The 15,002-nt window shown below is 47.9% G+C and overlaps 1 protein-coding gene across 1 annotated transcript in view; it reads right to left on the reverse strand.

Annotated features, from left to right (window-relative positions):
* Positions 1–15,002, reverse strand: part of LanA (laminin subunit alpha) — a 115,969-nt gene that overhangs the window by 98,442 nt on the left and 2,525 nt on the right. Inside the window, exons 4-5 of the mRNA XM_080286082.1 lie at positions 806–933; positions 50–158 (exon numbers count right to left, since the gene is read on the reverse strand). Coding sequence (XP_080142208.1) covers positions 50–158; positions 806–933 — 237 coding nt within the window. The remainder of the gene's footprint in view (positions 1–49; positions 159–805; positions 934–15,002) is intronic.

Genomic DNA, 15,002 nt, shown 5'->3' on the forward strand with positions numbered 1-15,002 from the left:
GTAAAAAAACTCAAAATATCAACACAATGTCCTGTTTTCCTCTACTTACTTCTCCCCCCTCAAGAGGCACCACTTTGGAGAAATGTGTGACACAGACGACATCATCGTCCTCTGTGATGGACTTCAAGCTCTCCTCACCAAAATACTGCACACAGTCACTATTGAACAATATCAAAATCAATCAAAGTACACTGCAACTGAATGCAGCAATGATTAGCTAGTAAACAAATGCTACACACCACTAACTTTTTCCACAGAACTGGTATTATAAACTGGGGATGACTGGCAAATCAACTTTATACAGTAAACAGCAAATCAACTTTAATGGACATCATTTTGTAATGTATTGTGAAAAAAAAAGCAACACAGGGAATGGACTTACTGAATTAATAACCTACAGCAGCATTTCTTAACCTGGGGTGCTAGCATCCCCAGAGGTGCTGAAATCAGTTTTAGGGGGTGCTGGAAAATGCTGCATTATTATTATTTTTTTTTTTTATTGGTTTTACTTAGTACTGGCATCCTTTTTTTTTTTTTTTTTTTTTTTTTTTTTTTTGAGAATGTATAAAATAAACTATTAGGCAGCACTTCACTTTCCTTTAACCCTGCAGTAGTGTAGCAACTGTAGTTCCAGTAACCAGATGTAAAGGGGTGCTGGACTGAGACCTTATTACATGGGGGTGCTAAGGTCGGAAAAGGTTAGGAAAAGCTGACCTACAGTATTATGAATACAGAAATAAGGTAGACAAGGAATACAAATCAATCTGAAACTATCAAATGCTTAAAAAGTTACAGTTGCACCAACCCTGGACTATCTGCAAAGTACTGCCACGGTGTGTAAGTCTCGCCATTGTCAACGGACCGTTCCAGCACCCACACACCAGGCCGAGGGGAGTTGCCCATCTTGATCAAGACGTATGCAACTTGGAAGAGCTGAGGAGAAGATCCCCACAATATGATTTAGATAGGGTAGGAGAACGGGTACAGTAGACAGGAAAAAGTAATCAATTTTACACTGCCAGCTACTTACTTTCCACCAAATGGTATAGCAAACACCCACGGAAAGCAGATGTGTAAAGTACTTAACAATCACGACCAAACACTGGGGCAAAGGACCTTAGGCCAGTCAATGACTGAATGAAGGAGTACATAACAAAAAAATATATATGAAGCTGTCCTTAAGGGTCCATTCAAAGTGAAAGTTTAAGATAACTTATGACCTGGAGAGTCTACTGCTCATCTTGGCCCACCAATTACCCAAGTGGTCTATGAGGAAAATACCATCCCTCTACTTGGGAATAAGCAACAAATAACACAGGCTGGCATGGCGAGGAAGAAAATGAGCAGCCTCTTTAAGCAGACAGCATCACTGAGTGATGCCTCCCTCTTCATACAGGCAGAACAAGTTATTGGCTTTGAAAAAGCTCATTTCTACCCCCCCCCCCACTCCTTGGTTACAGTTGGGGTGGTCTTAGATTGCTTATCAGTTCCTTAATAATTTCCTGTACAGTTCATTCAAGCATTTATAACAGTTCCAGCATGCTTGTGGCTCTGGTCACCTAATGCTAATGGTGGTTCTTCATGCTGCTTGATCTCTAGCAGCATGTCTATTCGGTCCTTCAACCCTGTGGTCACACAGTATAATCTCATCCCAAGCCTTTTTTCAGTATGCCTCTTGCAGCCCTACCTTCAATGTTCCCACCGCTCACTCCTGCACCTAGCTGTCATCCTCCATCCTCTCCACATGCCCAAATCATCATAATATACCTCTTCTCATCATAACACAAATGCATTCAAGTACCATCCTTCCTCTGTTCTCCATTCACAATCCTAACCACCTCAGGCCTGTCATTCAAGATCACACTACACATCCAGCCAGGCATTTTCATCTCTGCATGTTTAAGCCTACAAATATCCTCCTCCTTTACTGTTCGTCTCACTACTATTCAGCACTACACTCCTAACACATGCTGCACGCAGGGACCCTCCAACATACTTATTTCTTCCATACTTTAGGTTAGTTTTCAGCTGACAGGCAGGTATGAGTCGCTGGAGTTTTTAGAGAATTTAACTTGTACAGAATGCAGTCTGGTCAAAGTATCCTGAGGTTCTAACCTGACATCCTGATGCCTATATGTCCTAAAGAAATGTGTACCTCTCTAGACATAAATAAAAACGCCAAGAAATTACTGATAACAGGATTTTTTTTTTCCTTCGTGTCGTCTAGGCTATTATCTTAACCCCTAAAAGACGAGCATCGGAATGTTTTGGGTGCAATATGGTGAGGGGTTTGTCGGGGGTGGTGGTGGGGGTTGTGGGGTGGTGTGGGAGGGTGGGCTGGGTGGTTGGTGGAGGTGGGGGGCAGGGTGTGGGTGGGGGGTGATGGGTGGGGGTGGGAGGGTGGGTAGGGGTGGCAGTGGGAATTGGAATGGTGGGGGGTTTGGGGGATGGGGTGGGGGGGCTTGTGAGTGGGGGGTAGGGGGTAGGGGATGGGGGATAGAAGGTAGGGGTGGTGGTGGGGATTGTGGGGGAGTGGGGGTGGTTGGGGGATGGGGTAGTGGGGGGGTGGGGTTGGGGGTGAGGGCATGGGGGTGGGGTTGGGGGTGAGGGCATGGGGGTGGGGTTGGGGGTGGGGAGGGTGGTGGTGGTGGGAAGGTGAGGGTTAGGGGTGGTAGAGGGCGGTGGGGGGTTTGGGGGGCTATGGAAGGGGTTGGGGGATGTGGAGGGAGATGGGGGCTGTGGGGGAAGGCGGCGGGGGGTGGAGGTGGTGTGTGGGGGTGTTATGGTATGGGGGTGAAGGGGTGGGGTGGGGGTGAGGGGGTGGGGGGGCGTGACCACATCTGCGGATACCCGTTTTTTAGGGGTTGAGGAAGTCTATGGACATGAATGATGATTGCCAACTCTTGATTTAAAAGATCAAGAGTATTGCTTATGGGATGCGATGGTTCCACACATTCTGAAGTACAGGTAACACAATTGGTACACTTGGAAGGAGGGGCAGCAGTCACCAGTCTGATAGTACAACACGCTTTTTCTAAGGGTATGGGTGGCAACGTACCATTCTGACTTGCTGCTTAATATTTAGAGTAGCAACATTTTCCAGTATGATGCTTTTATTTAAACTCCCCCCCCCCCAGTTTTTTCTTTTGATGTCGGAATCATGATGTTCTTCAAAGTGTGTCTGCCATTCCATAGTACTTTTAACTATAGTGCTCTTGTTTTCACATAATGATACTAGTCCACCCCCAGAATTTTCTTAGGAGCTGTCCTATTGCTTATGGGAACAATAGGTTAATGGTCATTATAAGGCTGGGGCAAAATTTAACCTAGCTAGGTCAACTTTATCTTTTTCTTATTTAAACCAAACTTGGTGGAAGGGTTGAAGGTATGGCAAAAACAAAGATGTTTAATTTTGAGAACAATCAGCCAAAGGTCAGGATCACAAGGTAAGGTCAGAGTTCGACCAGTATGTCTGTGTGTGAACAAAATAACTAAAGCAATTTTTATCTGATTTGGGCCAAACTTTGTGGAAAAGTTGAGGATCAGCCAAAGCTTTGGCCTGTTGTTTTTGAGAACTACAGGTAAAAAGTCATAGTCAGACGACCTGTCAACCCGAGCAGTTTTCATCCGATTCTGACCAAATGTTGTGGATGGGTTCACACTAAAGGCAGGGATAAAGAGAGTCGATTTTCAGAACAATCAGTTAAAGGTCAAGGCCACAGGGAAAGGTCAATATGGAGTTCACATAGCAAGGTCAATTTAAAGTTTTGATCTGATCTGGGCCAGAGTTGATGGGAGGGTCAATTCAGGCAACAATAAAGTGATCCGAAACTGAGGTCAATCTTTCGAAGGTCAAGGTCACAGGGCAAAGTGCAGTATTCGGCCCTTCGACCAACTGGAGGGTTCGGGTACTGCACTCGCTGAATGCTCTTTCGTGCTTCTATTATGTCTTCTGGGAATGCAACCCATACTCCCCCACCCCTACTGCCCTCCTTCCTCCCCTCTGCCACTAACAAGGGTGCTGGTGTGGTGCTGTTTCGTTGCAGCTGTTCTCGGCTTGAATACCACACCAGTCAAAAGTCACCAGCTGCTGTGATCTCACCACCACATTACAAGGAACCTGCATGTCTACTTTCTCACAGCTGGTTCATTGTTACTCCTCTCGTTGCTCGTAAGCTAAAGACAAACTGTATGCAAAAGTAATATATACAGAAAAAACAAAAAATAAGGGTTGTATTTTAAGTGTCTCCGGAGATTTTGTAACAGCTCGTCCTTTATAAAGAGTGAAGACAAATGCAAATTATTTAAAAAGTTATTCTAAGTGGATTTGGGGATTTAGCAATACTTCTTTCTTAGTGATTACATTTCATAGCGTGATATTCTCTTGTATGTGGGTTATATCGTTTTATTATCAGTAGTATAAATGAAGGGATATTAGACAAAGTAAATCGCTACAGAAGTGTTACCCGAAACCACATAGCAATACGATTCTATTCTATTCTATCTATCTATAGCCCGACGCCCTAATCCCGCAAAGGGTGGCCGCAGACAAAACGCCTCCAAGTCACTCTGTCACCCACCATTTGACTCCCCTCCCCCCAGCTCACCCCCCCCTCCCTCATATACCTCTCAACTCCATCCCTCCACCTCATCCTCGGTCTACCCCTCCCTCTCCCTCCCTCCACCTCACCTACATACACCCTCTTAGTCAGTCTTTCATTCTCCATCCTCTCCACATGTCCAAACCACCTCAGTGTATTTCTCCTAATCTTCTCAACCACATCCACATCCACCCCACAACGTTCCTTCACTTCTTCATTCGTCAACCTGTCCCTCCACGTCACTCCACATGCTCCTCTCAAGTAACTCATCTCCACTGCTCTCACTCTTGACTTGTTCGATTCTACTACCCACTAATCATGTCATTTATTTTCACCAGCGCCTCGATATCTAGGTTTGTCTACAATAATGCTAAACAGCTAAATCCAGGAGAGGGGAGTCACAACCAAATCCCCCCCATGTCACCCTGCTTTCGGCCATTAGGTTTCCCTCCCTCCAACCTCTCCACTTCACTGTCGACCCCCCTGCACCAGCCTCACTCACATACACTCTCCTAGTTAATCCTTCCTTATGTGTTCTCTCCACGTGACTAAACATTCACGGTGTATTTCGAACCTAATTTCACAACAATATCAGGAAGTATAAGGAGTTGCCTGAGTACATCCTGATAACATTCCCTGATATCACTAACACCGGGGACTGTGGAATAGGTGCGAAACGAAAAATGACGCTGATTACAACATAAGTGCTGGGTGGTGGGATCGGCATACGCAAAAAAAAAATAATAATAATAATAATTAAAAAAATAAAAAATAAAAACTTCAGTTCCCTTAAAAATAAATAAATATAAATCAATTCATCTATTTTCTCTCAGTAAATAGATAAATAAATAAATAAATAAAGTTGTGTAAAGGCCTCTGCGTGACTAGACCAATCCGTTCCCTGAGGCCAATCTGTCCTACGTGCAACAGATGGCGTCACCCATATCATCGACTGGAGCACCTTTTACAACATGCGGGGAATATTTGGATATCGTTCCTTCTCTTCACAGACACGAGAGAGAGAGAGAGAGAGAGAGAGAGAGAGAGAGAGTAATAGCGGTTATGATGTCAATGAGGCGTGGGAGGTGAGTGGGCGGTGAAGGAAGGAGAGACAACGAGATATAAATAGGGATGGGGAACTGTTCATCATCATCATCATCATCCAGATCTCATTTCCCACCTACGCACGGGGGGGGGGGGTCCAGAAAGCCAGAAATAAGAGAGAAACTAGCCAAAAGTCTGCTCAACCGAATGGGCCACGCACTCACTTCCATCACCATTCCATCCCCCGGAATCCTGACTCCACCTCACAGGCACAAACATTCGGGAAAGAACAGGGATGCCAAACCAATGTCATATAATCCTTTGTAAAAAAATCTTCAAATCAACTCGATGCACTGTCAATTTCCTAACCCTCTCTCTCTCTCTTTCTCTCTCTTCTAGGCCAACCACATCACTCTTCCCCCTTCAAACAGACTCACACATACCCTTTTCACCACTCACATCCTCTTTTCCTCCCCCTTTCCTCACTTCTCCTATCTTCCCTTTTTCCTCCTCTGCCTCCCCTTCCTTCCCCATCTCCTCCTCCCTCGCTACCCTCCTTCCCTCCTCTCTCCCATCAACTCCCCTTCTTTCACGCCCTCTACCCTCCCTCCTCCCTCCCGTCTCCACATACCCATACCATCCAAGCACACTCTCTTCCTTGCTCCACATCTTTCACGAATCACATTACACCTTATCCTGTCCACTCTCTGCATTCCACATCATTCCACACAACTCCAGTCCACTATTTTTTTTCATCTCGTCCATATGTTACTACTACTACTACTACTACTACTACCACTACTACTGCTACTACCACTACTACTACTACTACTGCTGCTGCTACTACTACTACTACTACTACTGATGATAATAATAATAACAGCAATAATAATAATGATAATGGTAATAATAATAAATGACGATAAGAGAGAGAGAGAGAGAGAGAGAGAGAGAGAGAGAGAGGGGGGGGGGGTAAGGGGGGGCCAAAATGGGGGAGAGGGGGGAAGAAAACATGGGGGGGAGGGGTACAAGACACAGTAACCGTAGAAGAGGAGGAGGAGGAGAAGAAGAAGAGGAAGAAGAAGAGAAGGAGGAGGAGGAGGAAAGCTTAGATGAATGCCTACCAACTGCATGATGTTACGGCCAGGTCCCTAATTGTGTTGCTGGGTTTTAGAGAGAGAGAGTGAGAGGGGGGGGGAGGAGGATGGTATGATGGGAACCAGAGAAAAGGGGAGGGGAGGAGGAGTGTTAAGGTCTCTCTCTCTCTCTCTCTCTCTCTCTCTCTCATTAAGATCATATGCCTAAACTGCTCCTTGCCTCCCATCTCCTCCTTCCCCTCACTCCTCCCCCCCCTTCCATTCCTCTCTCTCTCTCTCTCTCTCTCTCTCTCTCTCTCTCTCTCTCATCTTCCCATTTCACTAACTCGGGCAAATCACTCTTACAATTCACCTCTCTCTCACTCACCCACACCCTCTGCCACTCCCTCACTCGCTCCCTCTCTCCTTCGCTCCCAACTCCCTCACTCGCTCCCTCTCTCCTTCGCTCCCAACTCCCTCCCTCCCTCTCCATCCCCCTCTCTCCCTCCCTCCCTCCCAATCCATCCCACTCCCTCCCTCCCTCACACTCCATTCCACTCCCTCCCTCCCTCTCCATCCCCCTCTCTCCCTCCCTCCCTCCCACTCCCTCCCTCCCTCACACTCCATCCCCCTCTCTCCCTCCCTCCCACCCACTCCATCCCCCTCTCTCCCTCCCTCCCTCACACTCCATCCCCCTCCCTCCCTCCCTCCCACTCCCTCCCCCTCTCTCCCTCCCTCCCACTCCATCCCCCTCTCTCCCTCCCTCACACTCCATCCCCCTCTCTCCCTCCCTCACACTCCATCCCCCTCTCTCCCTCCCTCCCTCACACTCCATCCCCCTCTCTCCCTCCCTCCCTCCCACTCCATCCCCCTCTCTCCCTCCCTCACACTCCATCCCCCTCTCTCCCTCCCTCCCTCACACTCCATCCCCCTCTCTCTCTCCCTCACACTCCATCCCCCTCTCTCCCTCCCTCCCTCACACTCCCTCCCCCTCTCTCCCTCCCTCACACTCCATCCCCCTCTCTCCCTCCCTCCCTCACACTCCATCCCCCTCTCTCCCTCCCTCCCACTCCATCCCCCTCTCTCCCTCCCTCCCTCACACTCCATCCCCCTCTCTCCCTCCCTCCCTCACACTCCCTCCCCCTCTCTCCCTCCCTCACACTCCATCCCCCTCTCTCCCTCCCTCCCTCACACTCCATCCCCCTCTCTCCCTCCCTCCCACTCCCTCCCTCCCTCCCTCCCTCCCACTCCCTCCCTCCCTCCCACTCTCTCCCTCCCTCCCACTCCATCCCCCTCTCTCCCTCCCTCCCTCCCACTCCATCCCCCTCTCTCTCTCGCTCCCTCCCTCCCACTCCATCCCCCTCTCTCCCTCCCTCCCTCCCACTCCCTCCCTCCCTCTCACTCCATCCCACTCCCTCCCTCCCTCCCACTCCATCCCCCTCTCTCCCTCCCTCCCTCCCACTCCATCCCACTCTCTCCCTCCCTCCCTCCCACTCCCTCCCTCCCTCCCACTCCATCCCCCTCTCTCCCTCCCACTCCATCCCACTCTCTCCCTCCCTCCCTCCCTCTCCCTCCCTCCCTCACACTCCATCCCACTCCCTCCCTCCCTCCCACTCCATCCCACTCCCTCCCTCCCTCCCACTCCATCCCACTCCCTCCCTCCCTCCCTCTCCATCCCACTCACTCCCTCCCTCCCACTCCCTCCCTCCCTCCCTCCCTCCCACTCCATCCCACTCCCTCCCTCCCTCACACTCCATCCCACTCCCTCCCTCCCTCACACTCCATCCCACTCCCTCCCTCTCTCCCACTCTCTCCCTCCCCGCCACTCCATCCCCCTCTCTCCCTCTCTCACCCTCCATCCCACTACCTCCCTCCCTCCCACTCCCTCCCACTCTCCTTCCCTCCCACTCCACCTCACTCCCTCTCACTCCCCCATCACTCCCACTCCCTGGGTAGTATTCTAAGTGGCTGTGGATTCGTGGCACCTCTTCTTAAGCGATATATTCTAGACATCACACTTTAATATCCTGTTGTATGATACTGTTGTCGATTTTTAACAATATATAAATTAAAAAAAAGTGTAATAGGAAAAATAAATGGCCTAGAAAATGTTGGAGGCCTCTGAGCACCTCTTCCTAAGTGATTTATTCCATTACACGTTAACATTCTCTTGTAAGGTCTTTATTTCGTGTCAATACAGTTTCCATCGAGTGCACACAAGAGGATACTGGCGTGTAATGTGCAAAATAAATCGTTAATGATGAGCCGTTACGGATTCTCCCAAGCGTCTTACAAAATGGCGTCTCCCTTCCCACCATCATCTTCCAAAACAATGCTCTGGGAAGAAAATGATATAATCTATCTATATATTGCCAGACGCCTCAATCCCGTTTGGGGTGGCCACAAACAAATCGCCTCCAAGTCGCCCTGTCCCCCGCCATTTCACTGCCCTGTTCCCAACTCACACCCCCCTCTCTCATATACCTCGCCACCCCATCCCTCCATCTCATCCTCGGCCTCCCCCTCCCTCTTCCCCCCTCCACCTCACTCACATACACTCTCTTCGTCAGTCTTTCACCCTCCATCCTCTCCACATGGCCAAACCACCTCAGTGTGTTCCTCATAATGCTGCCTATCACATCCACATCCACACCACAACGCTCCTTTATATCCTCATTCGTCAGCCTGTCTCTCCACGTGACTCCACAGGCTCCTCTTAAATAACTCATTTCCACTGCTCTCACTCCTGACTTATGTCCTTCCAACAATGTCCAAGCTTCACTTCCGTACGTTAGAGTTGGTATCACAATACTGTCATGTAGTAACTTTTTCACTTCCATGCTCACTTCCCTGTTTCTTATCACTGCTTTCAAAGAACCAGCAACCTTTCTTCCCTGCTGTACCCTTTCAAGCACTTCACCCTCCAAACCTCCATCCTTACTCATCACACTACCCAAGTACTTAAACGTACTCACATTTTCCAATTCCTCACCATCCAACCTCGCTGTACATTCACTAACTTCACCTCTCTCAAAGACCATCACTTTACTCTTCCCTACATTCACCTTTAGATTCCGTTTCTTACACACTCTCTCAAACTCATCCACCAAGCCTTGCAGCTCCCCTTCGTCTTCACTCAACAACACAGTATCATCTGCAAACAACAGTACAGGGAGTTTCCAAACACTATCCTCTCTCACCAGGGCCACTCCAACATCCACTACCCTACCTTGTACCTCTTTTATTACCCCATCCATGTACAGATTGAACAACCATGGAGACATGACACATCCCTGTTTCAAACCAACTTTCAAAGAGAAAAATTCACTTAGTTCACCATCCACACGCACCGCAGCCTTCGCACCATCGTACATACTCTTCACAGCATTCAACAACTTCCCATCTACTCCATATATTCTTAACACTTTCCACAATCCTTGTCTATCCACCCTGTCATATGCTTTCTCCAAATCCATGAAAGCCGCATACAACTTCTTTCCCTTCTCTAGAAACTTTTCCACTAAAGATCTAAGAATGAATATCTGATCTACACAACCTCTTCCCTTCCTAAAGCCTCCCTGTTCTTCTCCAACTAATTTCTCTGTTCTTTCTCTAACTCTGTCTATAAGTATCCTACCATACACTTTTCCTATTATACTAAGAAGACAAATGCCCCTATGATTACCACTTCATATAATTCGTTAATGAAGAGGAGCAGGATAAGGCGCAGATAAAGAGACGTTACGGATTCTCCCAGTCGTCTTTTAAAATGTCCTCTCCCTCCCGCCATCATCATCTAGAACAAAGCTCCGGGAAGAAAATGGTACCGTACGATATTCAAGATTATCAAATTTAAATCCGAATGACGTTATTTTACATCTCACTTTTATCCTGACGGTTTTTTTCTGAAGTTTATAGAGGATTTCTCGAACTGGAGGGGTTACATAAAGCCTCCGTCAACCCCTTCACTACGAGAGATCTGTTTTAAGATAAGGAAAATCGTCTGGAAGTAGAGGGAACTTTAAAAAAATCTTGGTAAAGGTGTTAATGGGGAGAGAGAGAAAGAGAGAGAGAGAGAGAGAGAGAGAGAGAGAGAGGAGGGGGATGTGTGGGGGAGATGAGGTGGGGAGAGAGAGGAATTTGGAGGCAGAAAATAAGCGAGAGAGAGAGCGAGAGAGAGAGAGAGAGGAGGAAAGATTGAAAAGTGAGGAAAGAGGCAGAAGGGAGAGAGGAATAGGGTGAGGGGAGGGAGTGGGATGTAAGGCAGTAGAGTAATATGAATCTACTCTCTCTCTCTCTCTCTCTCTCTCTCTCTCTCTCACACACACACACACACATCTGGCCTCGCCCCCTCGCTATCAGTGCCTCCTCCCCTCACCAAACTGTCACTTGTCCTCACTCTCTCTCTCTCTCTCTCTCTGCCTACCTCCCTTCCACCCTCCCTTTTTCCCTACGATACTTTTCCCTCCCTCCCTCCTTCCCTCCATCTCTCTCGCTTCTACGGTCCCTTTCCTTTCCTCTGCCACCTACTCCCTTTCTTCCCCTTTCTCTCTCTGTTTATCCCTCCTCCTCCTCCTCCTCCCCCTCCTCCTCCTCCTCCTCCCTTCTCTTTCTCCCTCTCTACCCTCCCTTCTCCTCATCTTCCTACCTTCTTCCTCCCCATATTCTCTTCTCTTTCTCTGCCTCTCCCTCCTTCGCCATCTCTTCCTCCCTCTCTACCCTCCTTCCCTCCCTCCTCCTTCATTCCTCTCTCCCATCATCTCCCCTTCTTTCACGTTCCCTCCCCTCCCTCCTCCCTCCCCTCCCCCTCCTCCCCTTCCTTCTCCCTCTCTACCCTCCCTCCTTCGCACATTCTTCCATATGCCCACACATCTCATCCCTACTCTCTCTCTCTCTCTCTCTCTCTCTCTCTCTCTCTCTCTCTCCTACCCTACCCCCATTTCTCCCCTCCCTTCTTCCTCCCCACCTCTTCCCTTACTCCCTCCCCCCTCCCTCCACCTCCTTTCCCTCCAAATGTCCTCACACTATCAGTTCCTCTCCTCCCTCCCCTCCTCCTTCCTCCCTCCCTCCCCCACCAACACTACACAACACATTTACACCTCATACTCATTCTGCATCACTTCTTTCATATCACTTCACATTCATTTTCACTTCACATACATTTTCACTTCACATTCATTTTCACTTCACAGTCATTTTCACTTCACATTCATTTTCACTTCACATTCATACATTTTCACTTCACATTCATTCATTTTCACTTCACATTCATTTTCACTTCACATTCATACATTTTCACTTCACATTCATTTTCACTTCACATTCATTTTCACTTCACATTCATACATTTTCACTTCACATTCATTTTCACTTCACATTCATACATTTTCACTTCACATTCATTTTCACTTCACATTCATTTTCACTTCACATTCATACATTTTCACTTCACATTCATTCATTTTCACTTCACATTCATTTTCACTTCACATTCATACATTTTCACTTCACATTCATACATTTTCACTTCACATTCATACATTTTCACTTCACATACATTTTCACTTCACATTCATACATTTTCACTTCACATTCATACATTTTCACTTCACATTCATACATTTTCACTTCACATTCATTCATTTTCACTTCACATTCATACATTTTCACTTCACATTCATTTTCACTTCACATTCATTTTCACTTCACATTCATACATTTTCACTTCACATTCATACATTTTCACTTCACATTCATACATTTTCACTTCACATTCATTCATTTTCACTTCACATTCATTTTCACTTCACATTCATACATTTTCACTTCACATTCATACATTTTCACTTCACATTCATACATTTTCACTTCACATACATTTTCACTTCACATTCATTTTCACTTCACATTCATTTTCACTTCACATTCATACATTTTCACTTCACATTCATTCATTTTCACTTCACATTCATTCATTTTCACTTCACATTCATTTTCACTTCACATACATTTTCACTTCACATTCATTTTCACTTCACATACATTCATTTCTTCTTCCTTGCAGACGATTTTACTCAGCCAAGGAAAGAGAGAGAGAGAGAGAGAGAGAGAGAGAGAGAGAGAGAGAGAGAGAGAGAGAGAGAGAGAGAGAGAGAGAATGAATGAAAAGGACAGAGAAGGGAGTGTAAAATGGGGGAAGAGAAGGGAGGGGTAGGGAAGAGGGGGAGGGGGAGGGGGTGGGGGAGGGAAGAAGGGGAAGGTGAGGGAAGAAGGGGAAGGTGAGGGAAGAAGGGGAGGGGGAGGGAAGAAGAGGAGGGGGAGGGAAGAGGGGGATGGGAGGGAAGAGGGGGAGGGGGAGGGAAGAGGGGGAAGGGGAGGGAAGAGAGGGAGAGGGAGGGAAGAGGGGGAGGGAAGAGGGTCATGTCTACTGCCACGTCTGGACACAGTGCCTACATCCTACCAGCCTCCCTCCCTCCCTCCCTCCCTCCCTCCCCTTCCTTCTGACACCCACTGTCTCTCTCTCTCCTCCTTCCTTCAGCCCCTTCTCCACCTCCACCTTCTCTCCTCTTTCATCCTCCCCCCCCCTCCTCCTCCTCCTCCTCTTCTTCTACTCTTCATCTTCCCTGCTCCCTCCTCTTCCTCCACTTCGCCTCTTTCTGTCCTCCTCCTTGCCCCCAACCTTCCTCCTCCTCCCTCCCCTTCTCTTCCCTCCACTTCCTCTCCTTTTCCCTCCGCCTCTCCTCTTCCCTTTCCTCCCTCCACCTTCCTTCTCTTCCCTCCCTCCACCTCTCCATCTTCTTCCTTCGTCTCCACCTTTTCCTTTTAACTTACAAATTCTTCAATATTTCTACCCCATTTCCTGTTTATCAAATCAATTATCTTCGACATCACTTGCTGAATAAAATCGTCTGATGGAAGTGTAAATGGAGGTGTTAGATAGGTGTGCAAATCGTCCGCTAGATGGGGGGGTGTAAATCTGAGTTATTCCCACCAAGAGAGGGTTGATGGTGACAGTATTAACAGCCTAAAGTTCATATGGCCTTCTCTCAGCTTCGTAAAATCGTCTGGGTTACTTAAAGTTAAATACAAGAGTTATCCAAACCATGAAAGGGGCTAATTATTTCAGTCTTCCGTTTTTTATGATCCATTTTCGTTTACCTCATTCTGCTTCCATTTTTCAAACCCTCAAATGCCTCCTCCACTATCCTCTTCCTCCTCTTCTCTCTTCATTCCTCCTTCTCCTCTTCTCTCTTCCTTCCTCTTCCTCACTCCTACCATCCTCTTCTCCTCCACCTCTCCTTTTCCTCTCCCTACTTCCCTCCAGTCTCTCTTATGCTTCCTCTCCCCTCTACCTAGTCCACATACACTTCCAACTACTTCCATCTTCCTCCCTACCCTTTCTCCACTTCCTCACTCCTCCCATCATCATCATCACCATCATCATCATCATATTTTCCCCTCTCCACCTTCCTTCGCATCCTCCTCTTCCTCCTCCTCCTCCTCATCATCATCATCATCATTTCATCTTCCCCTCCCCAACTTCCTTCACTATCCTCTTCTTTTACCTCCAGTCCTCTTTCCCCTCTTCCTCACTCTTCCTAAGTCTCTTCCTCTTCACTTTTCCCTCCTCTTCTTGTAATTCCTCCTCCTCCTTCTCCTCCTCCTCCTCTTCTGCATCTCCACTTGTCATTTTTCTCTTCCTTGCTCCCTCTACAAGTGTTCATATACATTTCCTTCTCTCTCTCTCTCTCTCTCTCTCTCTCTCTCTCTCTCTCTCTCTCCATCGCTTTTCTCATTTTTCCTACTTCCCTCCACTCCCTCTCCTCCCATTCTCTTCTCCCTCATTCCTCTCTCCTAAGTTTTCCTCCATCACTCCCTCCCTCTCTCCCATATACCCCTCCATCCCTCCCTCACAAATGTCCTTCCATCCCTCCATCTCGCTCCCAAATGACCCTCCATCCCTCCATCTCTCTCCCATATGACCCTCCATCCCTCCATCTCTCTCCCAAATGTCCTTCCATCCCTCTCCCAAATGTCCCTCCATCCCTCCATCTCGCTCCCAAACGTCCGTCCATCCCTCCATCTCTCTCCCAAATGTCCCTCCCTCCCTCCTTCCATCATCAAATGCCTCTCCATCCCTACCAGATTCCCCTCCATCCCTCCCTCTCTCCCTCCATCCCTCCCAGATTCCTCTCCATCCCTCCCTCATATTCCACTCCCTAATTCCACTCCCCCCCCTCAACAGGGTCCTTCGACTGAAACCTGAGCCTCTGACCCTCTC

This window comes from Coenobita brevimanus, chromosome 110 (assembly GCF_032717465.1).
Source record: "Coenobita brevimanus isolate Jiangsu-jjx chromosome 110, ASM3271746v2, whole genome shotgun sequence".
NCBI classification, from domain to species: domain Eukaryota; kingdom Metazoa; phylum Arthropoda; class Malacostraca; order Decapoda; family Coenobitidae; genus Coenobita; species Coenobita brevimanus.